Here is a 13,474-nt window from a genome sequence, read left to right as displayed (position 1 = left end):
ATTTATCTCTTGAGCCACACAGGTTTGGACAATCTAAATGGAAACGTAATAGTTAAACCACCTTATAGAATTTAGATGGACAGTGAAAATGTGCTCCAACAATTTTGGCCTCCAAACTTAGTGATTTTTTCGGATTTAACTTCGTTTCGGTAGTGGCACAATGGTGTCACTACCAAAACGAAAAAAAAATTCAAAAGTCCAGAGCTCGATGAATGTTAGGGACCAAAAAAAAAGTCACTACAAAGTACTACCAATCAACTTTAAATTGCCTGAAACGTACTCCTAACAGGTTTTTGGGGGAACAATTTTGGCCTCCACACTTAGTGATTTTTTCGGATTTAACTTCGTTTCGGTAGTGACACAATGGTGTCACTACCGAAACGATTTTTTTTTTACTAAGTCCAGAGCTCGATGAATGTTAGGGACCAAAAAAAAAGTCACTACAAAGTACTACCAATCAACTTTAAATTGCCTGAAACGTACTCCTAACAGGTTTTTGGGGGAACAATTTTGGCCTCCACACTTAGTGATTTTTTCGGATTTAACTTCGTTTCGGTAGTGACACAATGGTGTCACTACCGAAACGAAAAAAAATTACTAAGTCCAGAGCTCGATGAATGTTAGGGACCAAAAAAAAGTCACTACAAAGTACTACCAATCAACTTTAAATTGCCTGAAACGTACTCCTAACAGGTTTTTGGGGGAACAATTTTGGCCTCCACACTTAGTGATTTTTTCGGATTTAACTTCGTTTCGGTAGTGACACCATTTTTACCGAAACGAAAAAAAAAAATACTAAGTCCAGAGCTCGATGAATGTTAGGGACCAAAAAAAAAGTCACTACAAAGTACTACCAATCAACTTTAAATTGCCTGAAACGTACTCCTAACAGGTTTTTGGGGGAACAATTTTGGCCTCCACACTTAATGATTTTTTCGGATTTAACTTCGTTTCGGTAGTGGCACAATGGTGTCACTACCGAAACGAAAAAAAATGTACTAAGTCCAGAGCTCGATGAATGTTAGGGACCAAAAAAAAAGTCACTACAAAGTACTACCAATCAACTTTAAATTGCCTGAAACGTACTCCTAACAGGTTTTTGGGGGAACAATTTTGGCCTGCACACTTAGTGATTTTTTCGGATTTAACTTCGTTTCGGTGGTGACACAATGGTGTCACCACCGAAACGAAAAAAAAACTTCGGTTTATAAACCCCAGAGTTTTCTCTTAAGCCGTGGTGGCATGAAAGATGCCACTGAGAACATAATACTTAACCCACCTTTTCAGGATTTAGATGGACAATGAAGATGTTCTATGGGAGCTTTGAATCCTAAATCTTACGTTTATGAACCCTGGATTAATCTCTTGAGCTACGCTGGCATGGAAAATGCATTGGAGGACGTAATACTTAACCCACCTTTTAGAATTAGGATGGACAGTGAAAATGTTCTTTAGGAGCTTTGAACCTTAAAATCTTTGGTTCATAAACAGTGACACATCTCTTGAGCCACAGAGACATGAAACATTCAGATGGGAAGGAAATACTTATCCTTTTAGAATTTAGATGCAAAGCATATCTCTACATTGTGGTATTGATATTTTAACTTCACCACTTAGACCCTCTATTCTTTGTAAAGTTGCAACTTTACTTGGACCGCTTGCCTTTTTCCCATCTACACCAAATCTCTTCACTAAAAATAGTTAATCTACAAGCTCACAACACGTCGACACGTTGTGAGCTTGTAACTCTGTTATTTTTGACGAATGTTCGCCCCCAGAATAGGGATGCTGGGGTTTACTTCTTCCACCACTGCTGAAGAGCATGCAAGACAGTAGACAACTAAGAAACAGTGGTGGAAAAAGTACTCACATTTTTTACTTAAGTAAAAGTATCACTACCCTAAAGTAAAAGTCAGGAATTCAAAGGTATTGGCATCAAAATGTACTGTATGTGTGTAAAGTGCAGAAGTCCCATTTCAAGTTTTCAAAATGCATCAAAATCTTTTGAAAATAGCAGATCTACAAGCTCACAATGCGTCGCGATTTGTCAAACATAACGCTGTACAATGCTTGTCTTTTTTTGCGACTTCATATTTATGTTAAGCATTTAGTGTTTTTTCCCCTTTAGTTCCTTTTTCCCCATTGTTTATTAATTTGACAGCTGTTAATGTGTTTTTTTCATGGTTTGATTTCATGGCAGTTTTAGTTTCTTATTGAGGCATTTGATCCAGCTTTTTTAATCACACCAGTTAGATTTCAGTTGTTTGTTGAGTTTGAGCTTTGAACCTAGAACCTTCGGTTTATAAACCCCTGACATTATGTCTTGTGCCACACTGGCACAGAAAATGTAAGTGAGCATGAAATACTTAACCTAGTAGAATTTAGATAGGGAATGAAAGTGTGCCTAAAAATATTACTTTATTTTAAAATATAAAATCAAAATAGATTTTATTAGCATTATCTCTAGATGTATTTTTTGGGCAGATTTTGTCACATTGAGCGGGACATAATGCAGAGAAAACATGTTTTCTAAAAATCAATTTGGAAAAAAAACAAAAACATTTCATTTCACTGCAACAGAGGATTATGTTTAATTCCACGTTTCATTGTTCGACAGTTTTCCTGTATATTATCATATTCTTATGAAAAATACTTCAATTGACACAACCAGGTTACATCACTTGATAATGTTGCTTCTACCTTCTACAGTCAAAGTCCATAGTCTTTGCTGAAGAAAGTGTCCCTGAAAACCAAGTATGAGTGTTAATAAGGTCAAACGTGTGTGTGTGTGTGTGTGTGTGTGTGTGTGTGTAAAAAAAATATTAAAAAATAAATCTAAGATATGATCGATATGATTAACTACCTGTGACATCATCAGCAGAGATTCTAAGGCAGCTACTGTGTAACAGTAAAGGGGTTTCAGGGGAATCCAGCAAAATGAGGAATAATATAATAAAAGACTGTCTTGCTAATAAAGCGTCATACAAGCTCACAATGTTATTATTTCATACAGGATGATGGTGTACCTGCTAGGCCTTGGCCTGTCGCACCTCCAACGGTGCCGATGCCGACCGTAATGTTAATGTTCGCTCCCAGAATAGGACGCTAGGGTTCATGTGGTAAAACAATAGCAACTAGAAGGCCATTTGTGGAACATCTGTGAAGAACAAGTGCAAAGAATTGACACGTTTAATACACTTTGATTTTATTTATAGAAGTAATAACTGTACAGAATTCTTAAGTCATAATCATCAAAAGGTGTACTTTTTCACAACTCTCTGAAGAGCCTCAAAATAACTCACTAATACATTTGCTGGGTAAGGGCAGTTTGTGCAAATAGTGACAGGCAAGATTCTCTACCAAACAGGCTTTTAGCAAAAATTACAAATGCAAAGAGAGGATGATGGTTTCACTTTATTGAGAAAAACATGACCTCTCATTAGTGTATTCCAGTGTATCAATCATGTAGGGATAATCTTTACATCCCCCAAGAGTGGTTTCCAGATGAAAATAATTTGTCATTGGAAGCCTTTCTCAAATATTCTATATTTGTTATGGAAAGGTGATAGACAATGCTAACAGTAGAAACAACCAAACATAAATAAATAGGGTCCTGTTAGTGTGGTCTTAGCAGAAATATTTCAGATGTGTTGGATTGACCTATTAGATCCAAAAAACAGATTGTGCAAATCGTGTGTAGATGCTGCTAATGAATGTTTCTAAAGATTTCTTTTTTTTATTGAAATGCTGTGTCTAAAGCTTTAAACAGTTTATCTACTGTTGCTTTACAAAAGTGCTTTTCTTCTTTACCATTGACTAAAATGTGCAGCATCCCTTTTTCTCAAGCACTGTCCTGGATACTCTGGATCCCTCTATCCAGACTCTCAGAAGCAAGATTTACATTTTGCATCATTGTTTTGTAGTTTGATCCATAAGCAAAGAATGATAATACCAGTCAGTCTGAATGTCTTCTCATTTGATGAGGATGCTTGTGGTGGATACAACTGTGAGCCTTTCATGACGAAAATGGTGTGAATCCATATGAGAATCAGCTATGCCGTTACAACAAAGAAAATACGTTGAAAATAACCTTATTAGACGATAGGCTCTGTTCAGAAATGTTCAAACACTCTGGAGCTGGAGTGACCACTACCAAATTCAGCCACCTGGAGGAGCTCTTTCCCAAGCCAAAACATAATACAGCCAACCAAGATACACCATTTCATCCTGAGGGCCCTAGTTGGAGCAGAAAGACACTCTATAGTTTAGAAAAATACTCCAGAATAAAGCTATCATAAGAAACTGGGACCAACACATTCTTTGCATAAATATGTAGGAAGGCCATTATAGGCTAAGGCTTTTAGAGAAAACTTTGCACACAAGAAAACTCAGTTGAGTTAAATGTCACTCAATGTTTAGACTCCTTGTCCCCTGCTGTTATTTCTCATTCACATGCTTGTACTGTAGTCCTTTGCGTTGTTCATCCGGCATGAGTACACTTTCTTTAGTTGACACAAAGTCGTTTTTCAAAAAAGCGTTTCAATTGTGTCTGGTGTCACTGTTGTAGCTGGAGACAAGAAAAAAAGACAAGAAAATGTCATAAGTCAAGGTATTAATAGAATACAGTTATATTAAGGGCTATAAAGGGTTTTCAGTTCTCTGGCCTAATTCAGCTGGTAAGCCATGATCATGAGCTTTACATTAAGGCAGCTTGAAGCACATGCTGGCAAATTTAACTGAAACAAGAAGTTTGCAAGCAAGCAGTGTGTGGTGTTTGGGTTTGTGTGTAGCTTTCGCTTGTTATTAATCAGAGTATGTTCTCTCTATATAGGGCTTAACTGCTTAGCTGCTCAGAATCACTGTAATGCTGGTATTTGCATTCTGTCTTTTCATGACAAGAGTGAGGCATCATTGCTATTGATCTATCGTATTGCACTGAATCAGCTGTAATTGTTGAAGACATGCCAATAGGCTACATCAAATGTCAAACATACTAATTAACTATGTATAAATACCATATGTAAACAATAGTTTCTACAGACCTTGATACTGACATGATACTGACCATGATACTGTCATGATACTAACATGATACTGACATGATACGAACCATGATACTGACATGATACAAACCATGATACTGACATGATACTGACCATGATACTGACATGATACGAACCATGATACTGACATGATACGAACCATGATACTGACATGATACTGACATGATACTGCCATGATACTGACACGATACTGACCATAATACTGAAATGATACTGTATGATACTGATGCGTCGTGATGTGGCTCGTTGTGAGCTTGTAGACTCTTAGTATAATAGTATATTTGAAATAGTCGTTAATTCATAATTCATAACTTTTGGAGTAAAAAGTACAATATTTGTCTTTGAAATGTAGTGAAGTGAAAGTATTCAAAAATACAAATACTTGAGTAAAGTGAAGATACTCAAAATATGTACTTAAGTACAGTACTCAAATAAATGTACTTTGTTACTGTCCACCACTGGTTTCTGTATATTAGGACTATTGCATAACAAACTATAAAATGGTGCCATAAACACAATAACACAAATCGACCATAAAGTTTGTTACAAAGTGTGTGCTTACTTGTTGTCTCTAGCTCGTTTGGTGTCGTCAAAGGTTGTACTGTCCCCACTGCCCCATTAACCTCCATGCCCAGCTCTGTCTTTGGATAACAAACAGGAAGTTTGTGTGAAGGACTGGTACTTCCATGGAGTGGTTTCTTAGCTACAGGTGGTGGCACTTTATCAGATTTCACCCCATCACTGGATACATGGGAGGCCTTTGATTGGTCTGAAACCAGCATGAGTTCAGCAGCCAAACTTTGTTTGAGACTTGCCTGAGCTTCAGGGGAGGAAGCAGCAGGTGTTTCTATGACAACCTTTTTTGCGCTCCTGGAGAAGATAAAGCTGGCGGTAGAGGCAGGGGACTTGTACACATCGCCCCCTTCAGGTGACTTGGGATAAGGAAACCCTGAATCACAGGCACTGCTGTTGATGGAAGGTCTCAGGCCCATTCGTGATGGAAGGCCATCTCTTGAAGACATAGCTGCAGTTTTCATACGGATGGCCTCCTGTAAGCGCATGGAAGGGGCGTTCAGTGTCACAGAAGATGTTTTCCCTGCTGGAGATGCGGATTTTTGCGACAGAGACTTGCGGATGGGCTTCTGCGGAGTGCCTTGTGACCCCGGTGTGGATACTGGACAATTCGCTTGAGTTGTGGGTACTCCTTCAGTCTCCTCTGCATTCACCTGATCTTCGGCCATGACTGATCTGAGACGAACCATCTGAAGCAAGGAAGGGGTGACAAGTGGTATATTTGCATCTTCCTTAGGAGTAGGTGTAGTTTTGTGTCGTGACAGGAGCTCTTTACTCCTGCTTTCTCGGTTTGCTAGACTGGGCTGCCTCCTGAAACTGATGCTAGGTATGGTATGGTTCTCAGCAGGTAGAGTGTGTGTTAGAGCAACACTGACCGGAGGTGGAAGTGAGACAATGACAGGGGGCTCGGGGGTCATTTGAACTTCAGTTTGCAGTGGGGGCGGTGGGGGAACACTGGTGGGTGGAGCTAGAGGAGAATTTGATAGTGGTGCTGTAGTCGGTGAAGGTGGGGTCTCCGACGGTGCAGGTGAAACAACATCCGACAGAGAAGAATCCGTCATTACTGGTCCGTATGAAGTCTGCACACCCACAGTTTCAACTGTGGAACCTTGTGTAACAGCATCTTCTGTTATATCTTCCACAACAGTCTGAGCCACGATGGAGGGAAAATCTGTGCTGTCTGCATTTACAGATTTCCCAGTTTCTTTAGCATCTTCCATTGTCACACCAGCTTCTTCTGGAGCCACAGGGGACCTGTGTGGAACATCCATCTCAGCAACGCAGCTGTCCACAACATATGGCAGACTGTCTGCCAAGGGAGGGGGTGGTGGAGGGAAGTCCAACTCGTCCACCCCATCAAACACGGAGTCCCCTTCTAAAGGAGGCGGTGGAGGTGGCCAGGAAGACTCCAGAATGTGAGTCTCCTCCACTTGCACCCCTTCTAATTCCTCAGGTGGAGGGGTGGATACCGATGAGGGAGGTGTCTTTCTGGTGGGAGGAGGGGTGGGTTGGTAGGCGGGAGGAGGGGAAGGTGGAGGAGAGACCTTTTTAACTTTGGGACTGTCTACGGAAAGCGTATGCACGACTGTATCGGGTGTGGGTGGTTCTGATGTGACCTCACTCCCGTTCAACTCAAGCTCACTTTTATCAGCTAACCCCTTAACCTCTGCCTGCGTTGAAGATGTGTCATTCTCAGCAGGTGAATGGACTTCTATTGTGACGCTGTCAAACTTTGTGTGTTGCTGTCCCTCTACTGACGTCCCTGACACTGATTCCTCCCTAAGGCTTACAGACACAGGTTTTTTCATAACTGGAGGGGGCTCTTTCTTTGACCTTGTCTGTCCACTCTCTGTGTCCTTGTCCAGTGGCCTTTGACTCGGCTGCTCCTGCACTTCGATACTTGCTTCCTTCTTTTCTGCAACAGACAGACTTTCTTGCTCTGTACCTAGACTTATCATACTCTCCACCTCCAGTGCGACACCTTCTGTAACTGTTGCTAACACTTTCTCAGGTTTGTCTTGAAATACGCTTTCTTTGCATTCTGGCAATGTGGATTCCTCTAAGGTTGTTTGATTTTCATCCAAACCATGTGGCTCTCCGCTAGCTCCAGTCTGAGCTACTGTCTTTTTAACTGCACTGTCATTCAACTGCAGTGGTTTCTGTAGCTGGGTCTGTCTAGGACAAGGTCCACAGAGAAGCTCAAAGGTACGTCTGCTGTGAGCCCAGGTTTCCGGTGGGGGAGGGCAGGGTGCTTTGACCTTGGGAGGTGGTGGAATGTTGAACAGCTCTCTGACAGCTGTGGCTGCAGGTGAAGCAGAATTTACTGACTGGGTATTTTCAATTTCAGAAACAGAAGGTTGCTGAGGTGGACCAGGGTTATTGGCCAGGACATCTGGGTTGAGAGGCTCAGAAGTAGAAGATGACAAAGAGGTTAGAGAGGATGATGCAGATGCTGCCGAAGATGACGCTCTGGAACCAGATCTCTCCGGTTTCACAGGTTTCTTCTTATTTTTTTCTGGGAACGTGGGGGAGATCCCTTTGGGAGAGAGGGTTGGCGTGCCACTCTGACTGGAGTAGCCGCTGGAGGGAGACATGGTCCTGTCAAATTTCCCTTCCTCTGATGGAGTTTTCTGTGGAGAAGAACTACTGGATTCTGGGTGAAGCTCCGGACCTCCAGTCCCACCAGAGGTGACCTGTGTGGGGATGAGAGGACTGGAGGAAGCTGAACATGCGGGAGTCTTACTGATATCCACAGTAACCATGCTAGCCTCATCCTTTGCTAAACTACGATTTGTGGCTGCTTTCTCCTCTCCAGATACAGAGTCACTGAGATCTTTAACAACCACCAGACTGCTGGAGTCCGTCCTTATCTTATTATGATGCAGAGAGTTGGTTCTCCGCGGAGGTGCTGGGGGTAACTTGGTCTTCATAACAGACAGACTACGGGTGAAGGACTGACTGTTTCTAACACTCTCCTGACCACTATTGCTCATATCCCCAGCAGTGACTGATCCTGAATCAGAGCCAGGGGCCCTACTGGAATTTGCACTCATAATGCTGGGGCTCCTGGAACGTGTATGATCCTGGTGCCCAGCAGGCTGCTTTGGCTGGCTTCCCTGCCCAGCGAGGTCCACTGTCTGTTGGCTACCAACGTCTGCTCTCCGATTAGAGGAGGTAACGGAGGGGTTGGAGGTAATGGTCTCGGAAGAATGCGATGGACTCCAGTTAGAGCTTGAAGCTTTAGTGGGCATTGTTGCGGAGTTGAGGGAATGCTCGGCATGGGAACCATCTCCCTCGGATCTCCTTGAGGATGCAGAGCTGGCTGACGAGCCCACAGATGCTAGGCTGCTTTTGCTCACAGTGCGGACACTGCCGCCATGGTTGCCATTGCTTCCACGGGTACGGCTGCTTCGGTCAATCTGGATGACGTCAACAGAGGCTGGCAGGACAGCGTTGGGGATGATCTTAGACAAGTAGGTGGCTTGAGGAGAGATGGACATCACTGGACCCTAGAACAGGGGTCAACAAATCGTAATCAATAAAAGGGTAATATTCACGTTTATAATTTATACACATGTCAGACTGTTATAAAAGATAACCACATATATAACCTAAAGACACTGTCCACAATTCCTTTCTGACCTGTGGCTCCTGAAGGTAGCCAAACAGAGTGGGGGAAGAGGAAGTGGTCATGCCAGGCACAGCTAAAGACTTGGGCCTCTGGTTGGAGGCGGCGTACAGTGGGAATCCCTGGCACTCGTCATGGTACACTGCATGTAGATGGTGCCTGAGCAGCTGATCCTCTCTGGAAGTCTGCTCAGGATACAAGAAAAATATCATGCATAAAGTACATACTGAAAGGGAAAGATACACCTCACAAAAATATCTTCCATATTAGAAAACATGCAAATAGTCTACTTGGTTACTTAGTTTACTATTACTTACAAAATAGCTTAATAATATAGTTATTCAGTTTATGAATACATATCTGCAGTACAAGTTCATTCATTAATTTTTTTGAGAACCTCACCTCAAGGTCTGTGAGGTGCACTCTCGCCCCTTCCTGATTGGCAAACGAAGACTCTCCATCAATAGTCGGGATGATTACAAGGCCTGATTGGCTATCACTGTTCTGTCCAGTACCATTGGGAAGCCGTGTAGGAGCAAGTTGCTGGAATGTGGAGTTCCTCTGCAGAGCTGGAAGGAGAATGAATGCCTTTGTTTAAAGATTATTTTAAGGCATATCTGTAATGCAACACAGGTTCCTGAACTGGATTAAATCTCAGGATGTTGCAATTTTGAGGTCAGTGCTGTAACTGAATGAGTCGGAATGAATCAATGCTGGTGGATTTTCTCATTTGGTTCCATAGACTTAACAATGAGTTTCAAAAGAGAAGCAGAAAACGAATAGCCTGGTAAACCATCCCGGTCACGTGAATTCACATATCATGTGTCTTCTGCAGACCGGTCTGTCCCCAAGCGCTGGGTGGGCGTTTTGCAGAAACCAAAAAGTGGAAGAGCCAATCAGCGTCTGCGCTCAGGGCCCTGTGATTGACAGACGCTGATTGGCTGATTTCCACTTTTTGGTTTCTGCCAGTAAATCATCTACAATCATTATTACATTAGAAAATTAGAAATGGAACAGTTGAAAACTGACGTGTACTGGTATCATTGAAAAGTATGTCTACATTACTTTGCAAACATTTCAGGGCCATTCCAAAAGTATTTCATTTAACCTATCCATGTTTGACGATGGAACCGAATGTGGAAAGATTTCTCTATAATAACATGCTTATACACATCATATCCTGTGCTAAGGTTGGTTTGGTGGACATACCGAGCTCTTTCTGGACCTGCTGGGGTATTCCCATGATGGTGGTCCTTCTACTCCTCTTTTTACTCTTATCTATCATCTTCACTGGATTCAGAGGCTTGAATGTGGAAGCTGGGAAATAAATGAAATAACAATTTATCTATTACATTCAGAGGAGGGAGAAGGACTGAAGACTAGAGAAGTTGAAGCTAATGGGAGCAAATGACAAAATATGTGATGTTGCAGGCAACTGGCATTTCTCAGAGATTTCAAAGGGGATGCTGGAAATGTGGACCAGAATATTTATTTTACTGCATTAACAGTGCACATGATCACACACAGACACACACACACACACACACACACACACACACACACACGCACGCACGCATGCCAGGCAGTCAGTGGCAGTGTTGGTTTTGGATGCTCATAGACATTCCAGTATATAAAATAAGCTACAGCTGTGTGTGTGTGTGTGTGTGTGTGTGTGTGTGTGTGTGTGTGTGTGTGTGTGTGTGTGTGTGTGTGTGTGTGTGTGTGTGTGTGTGTGTGTGTGTGTGTGTGTGTTTTTGGGCCCACGCATGAGTGTGTGTGCATATTTATTATTTAGTTGCTCTGGCTTTGATTCCACATCATATAACCACAAAGGCACCATGCTGCTGGGAGTGAGACGTGCATGCCAGCTACGTGCCTCTGTCTCATAAAGATCAAACTGTTGCATGCGATGTAGTCTATGATTAGCACCCTATTACCATAGGGTGAATGGGACGTGAACGCTTCCTTTTCATCTGTCTCTATGCACACAGCTGCATCTCACCTTGACGGGTGAGCACAGGCCTGGCAGACACCGCTGACATAGTGGATGTTGCTGTGGTAACAGAATTCCCGTCGGTGATTCCGGATGGAGAGTCACCTCTGTCTCCGGAGCCGGCCTGCTCAGGCTGGAGAGTGTCTGCAGACTGCAGGGGACACACACACACGCACACACACACACACACACACACACACACACACACACACACACACACACACACACACACACACACACACACACACACACACACACACACACACACACACACACACACACACACACACACACACACACACACACACACACACACAGATCATCAGTATTTAATTGGGCTGTGTTTTGTTTGTTGGGTTAGTGTAAAACTGAGATGTCACTCACCAAGCTGTATTGTACTTACAGTAATGCTTGAGTCATCTGGAAAGTTGACACCATTCTTGTGCTCTGTGTGAGAAAAAAAAGAGAAACTAAATGAACATTGTCCCTCCGCTTAAATTGTAATATTATCTATCTATCTTATCTTATACATCTATTGTATCTATCACATCTATCTATCGTGTTCATCATATCATATATAGCTATTGTATCTATCATCATATCTATCTATCCATCCATCCCTCCCTCCATCAGCATGTGTGTGTGTGTGTGTGTGTGTGTGTGTGTGTGTGTGTGTGTGTGTGTGTGTGTGTGTGTGTGTGTGTGTGTGTGTGTGTGTGTGTGTGTGGCACCTTGTAGCTGTTGTATCTTCAGCCCCTCCTGGGCCTCAGTGTGCAGGTCTTCCAGGTACTGTGGTCTGCTGCCCTCAATGAACACATTCTCCTGGTAGTGCTGCGAGGCCGTGTAGTGGACTGCCAGCCTCTTCTGCTCCTCATGACCTTTGGGTCCCGCTGCACAGAGGAAGGAGGACAAATAAATGGGGACAAATGAGTAGAAAGCTTTGATACCATACTCAGTTTCAATGAGGCTACTGTATATCTTTTGCCATGTGGCATGTTTGTGTGTGCATTGACGTATCACACACTTCCAATCCCTGCAGCCATGGCAGGCTGATGGACAGACATCCTAACCTGGATAAAACGGGTGAACCGGGGCTATGGGCTAATCCTCAGACGTATTCCTCTTGCTAGACAATCCCTGGGGGATTAAGTAATCCTGTGGCATGGGAACCCTCGCTTCAAAATAGTTTAACTCCCTGGCAATAGGCAATCAATCACACTAAAGAGTGAAGGAGAAATATACAATTAGTCATGATCTTGTATTAGTTGGGCAGCATCAAAGTATTACAGCTACTATGTTACTAGTATGTCCCTTATTAATTCTCATCTCATTTAGTAGCAACAATGACCTAGATACAAGGAAGGCTTTTTTCCCAAGGGTTTGCTGAATTTTAAACAAGGGGACAGTGAATGAGAGAGAGTACGTGAAAAGTAAAATCTTGCAGGACCATTTTTCACACTCTCAGACTTAAATTAAATTAACCCTCAAGGCTGAATTAATTTCAACACCATTCTTATATATCCTACACAGACCTTTCTGTGTTAGGAGTACAGATCTCCACAGATAAAGTCTAATGTAACGGCTCTCCGTTAGAGGTCATGACCCACGGATAAACACTTATGTAGAGTGTCCGTTAAGTCCTCTCTGTGTCTCCTCCTGTTTCATTGGATAAGTACTGTAAAGGTCTGTGTCCGTCAAGGTGTCCTCTTTCCCTCCTTTGTCACCGTCAACACTTGGCTCTCAGTCTCACCTGGTTAGGTAATACTGTGCATGTGTGTGTGTGTGTGTGTGTGTGTGTGTGTGTGTGTGTGTGTGTGTGTGTGTGTGTGTGTGTGTGTGAGAAGTAAAAGCCCCCCTCCCCATATACACACAGTTGAGAGTGTAGCCTGTCATGTTCACAGACACAAAGGCCCCTGCTGTGTGTGGCTGTGGGAAATCTGTGCATCTTACGTAAACCAACAGGAGACATTGTAGAGACAGGTGAGAGGACAAGTTCGATGTTTTTTTATCAAAACATGGTCCCAGCACAGTATCATATATCACTCACGCGTAAACGGCAGTTTCGTAACAACCGCTTGTAATTGGAACAGGGAGGGACTGGAAGTAGCACTCAATCCCAAAGACCCCCCCAACACACGCACCCTTTCTCTAATAGGTTTAACGGTTTTCGAGTTTAGGGTACGGAGACGGGATTACTCTCTGAAACGTTAATGCAGC

The 13,474-nt window shown here is 42.8% G+C and overlaps 1 protein-coding gene across 2 annotated transcripts in view; it reads right to left on the bottom strand.

Moving 5' to 3' along the window:
• Positions 1-3,194: 3,194 nt before the first annotated feature.
• Positions 3,195-13,474, bottom strand: part of nhsl3 (NHS like 3) — a 45,027-nt gene continuing 34,747 nt past the window's right edge. For both annotated transcript variants that reach the window (XM_084080921.1, XM_084080922.1), the window contains 8 exons: positions 11,989-12,147; positions 11,661-11,704; positions 11,267-11,408; positions 10,474-10,581; positions 9,667-9,833; positions 9,279-9,449; positions 5,626-9,145; positions 3,195-4,567 (listed from right to left, as the gene is read on the bottom strand). In XM_084080921.1, the coding sequence (XP_083937047.1) occupies positions 4,527-4,567; positions 5,626-9,145; positions 9,279-9,449; positions 9,667-9,833; positions 10,474-10,581; positions 11,267-11,408; positions 11,661-11,704; positions 11,989-12,147 (4,352 nt within the window). In that variant the 3' untranslated portion in view covers positions 3,195-4,526. The remainder of the gene's footprint in view (positions 4,568-5,625; positions 9,146-9,278; positions 9,450-9,666; positions 9,834-10,473; positions 10,582-11,266; positions 11,409-11,660; positions 11,705-11,988; positions 12,148-13,474) is intronic.

This window comes from Gymnoscopelus microlampas, assembly GCF_963454915.1.
Source record: "Gymnoscopelus microlampas genome assembly, chromosome: 15".
Taxonomy (NCBI): domain Eukaryota; kingdom Metazoa; phylum Chordata; class Actinopteri; order Myctophiformes; family Myctophidae; genus Gymnoscopelus; species Gymnoscopelus microlampas.
This window is presented reverse-complemented; position numbering and strand designations above follow the sequence as displayed.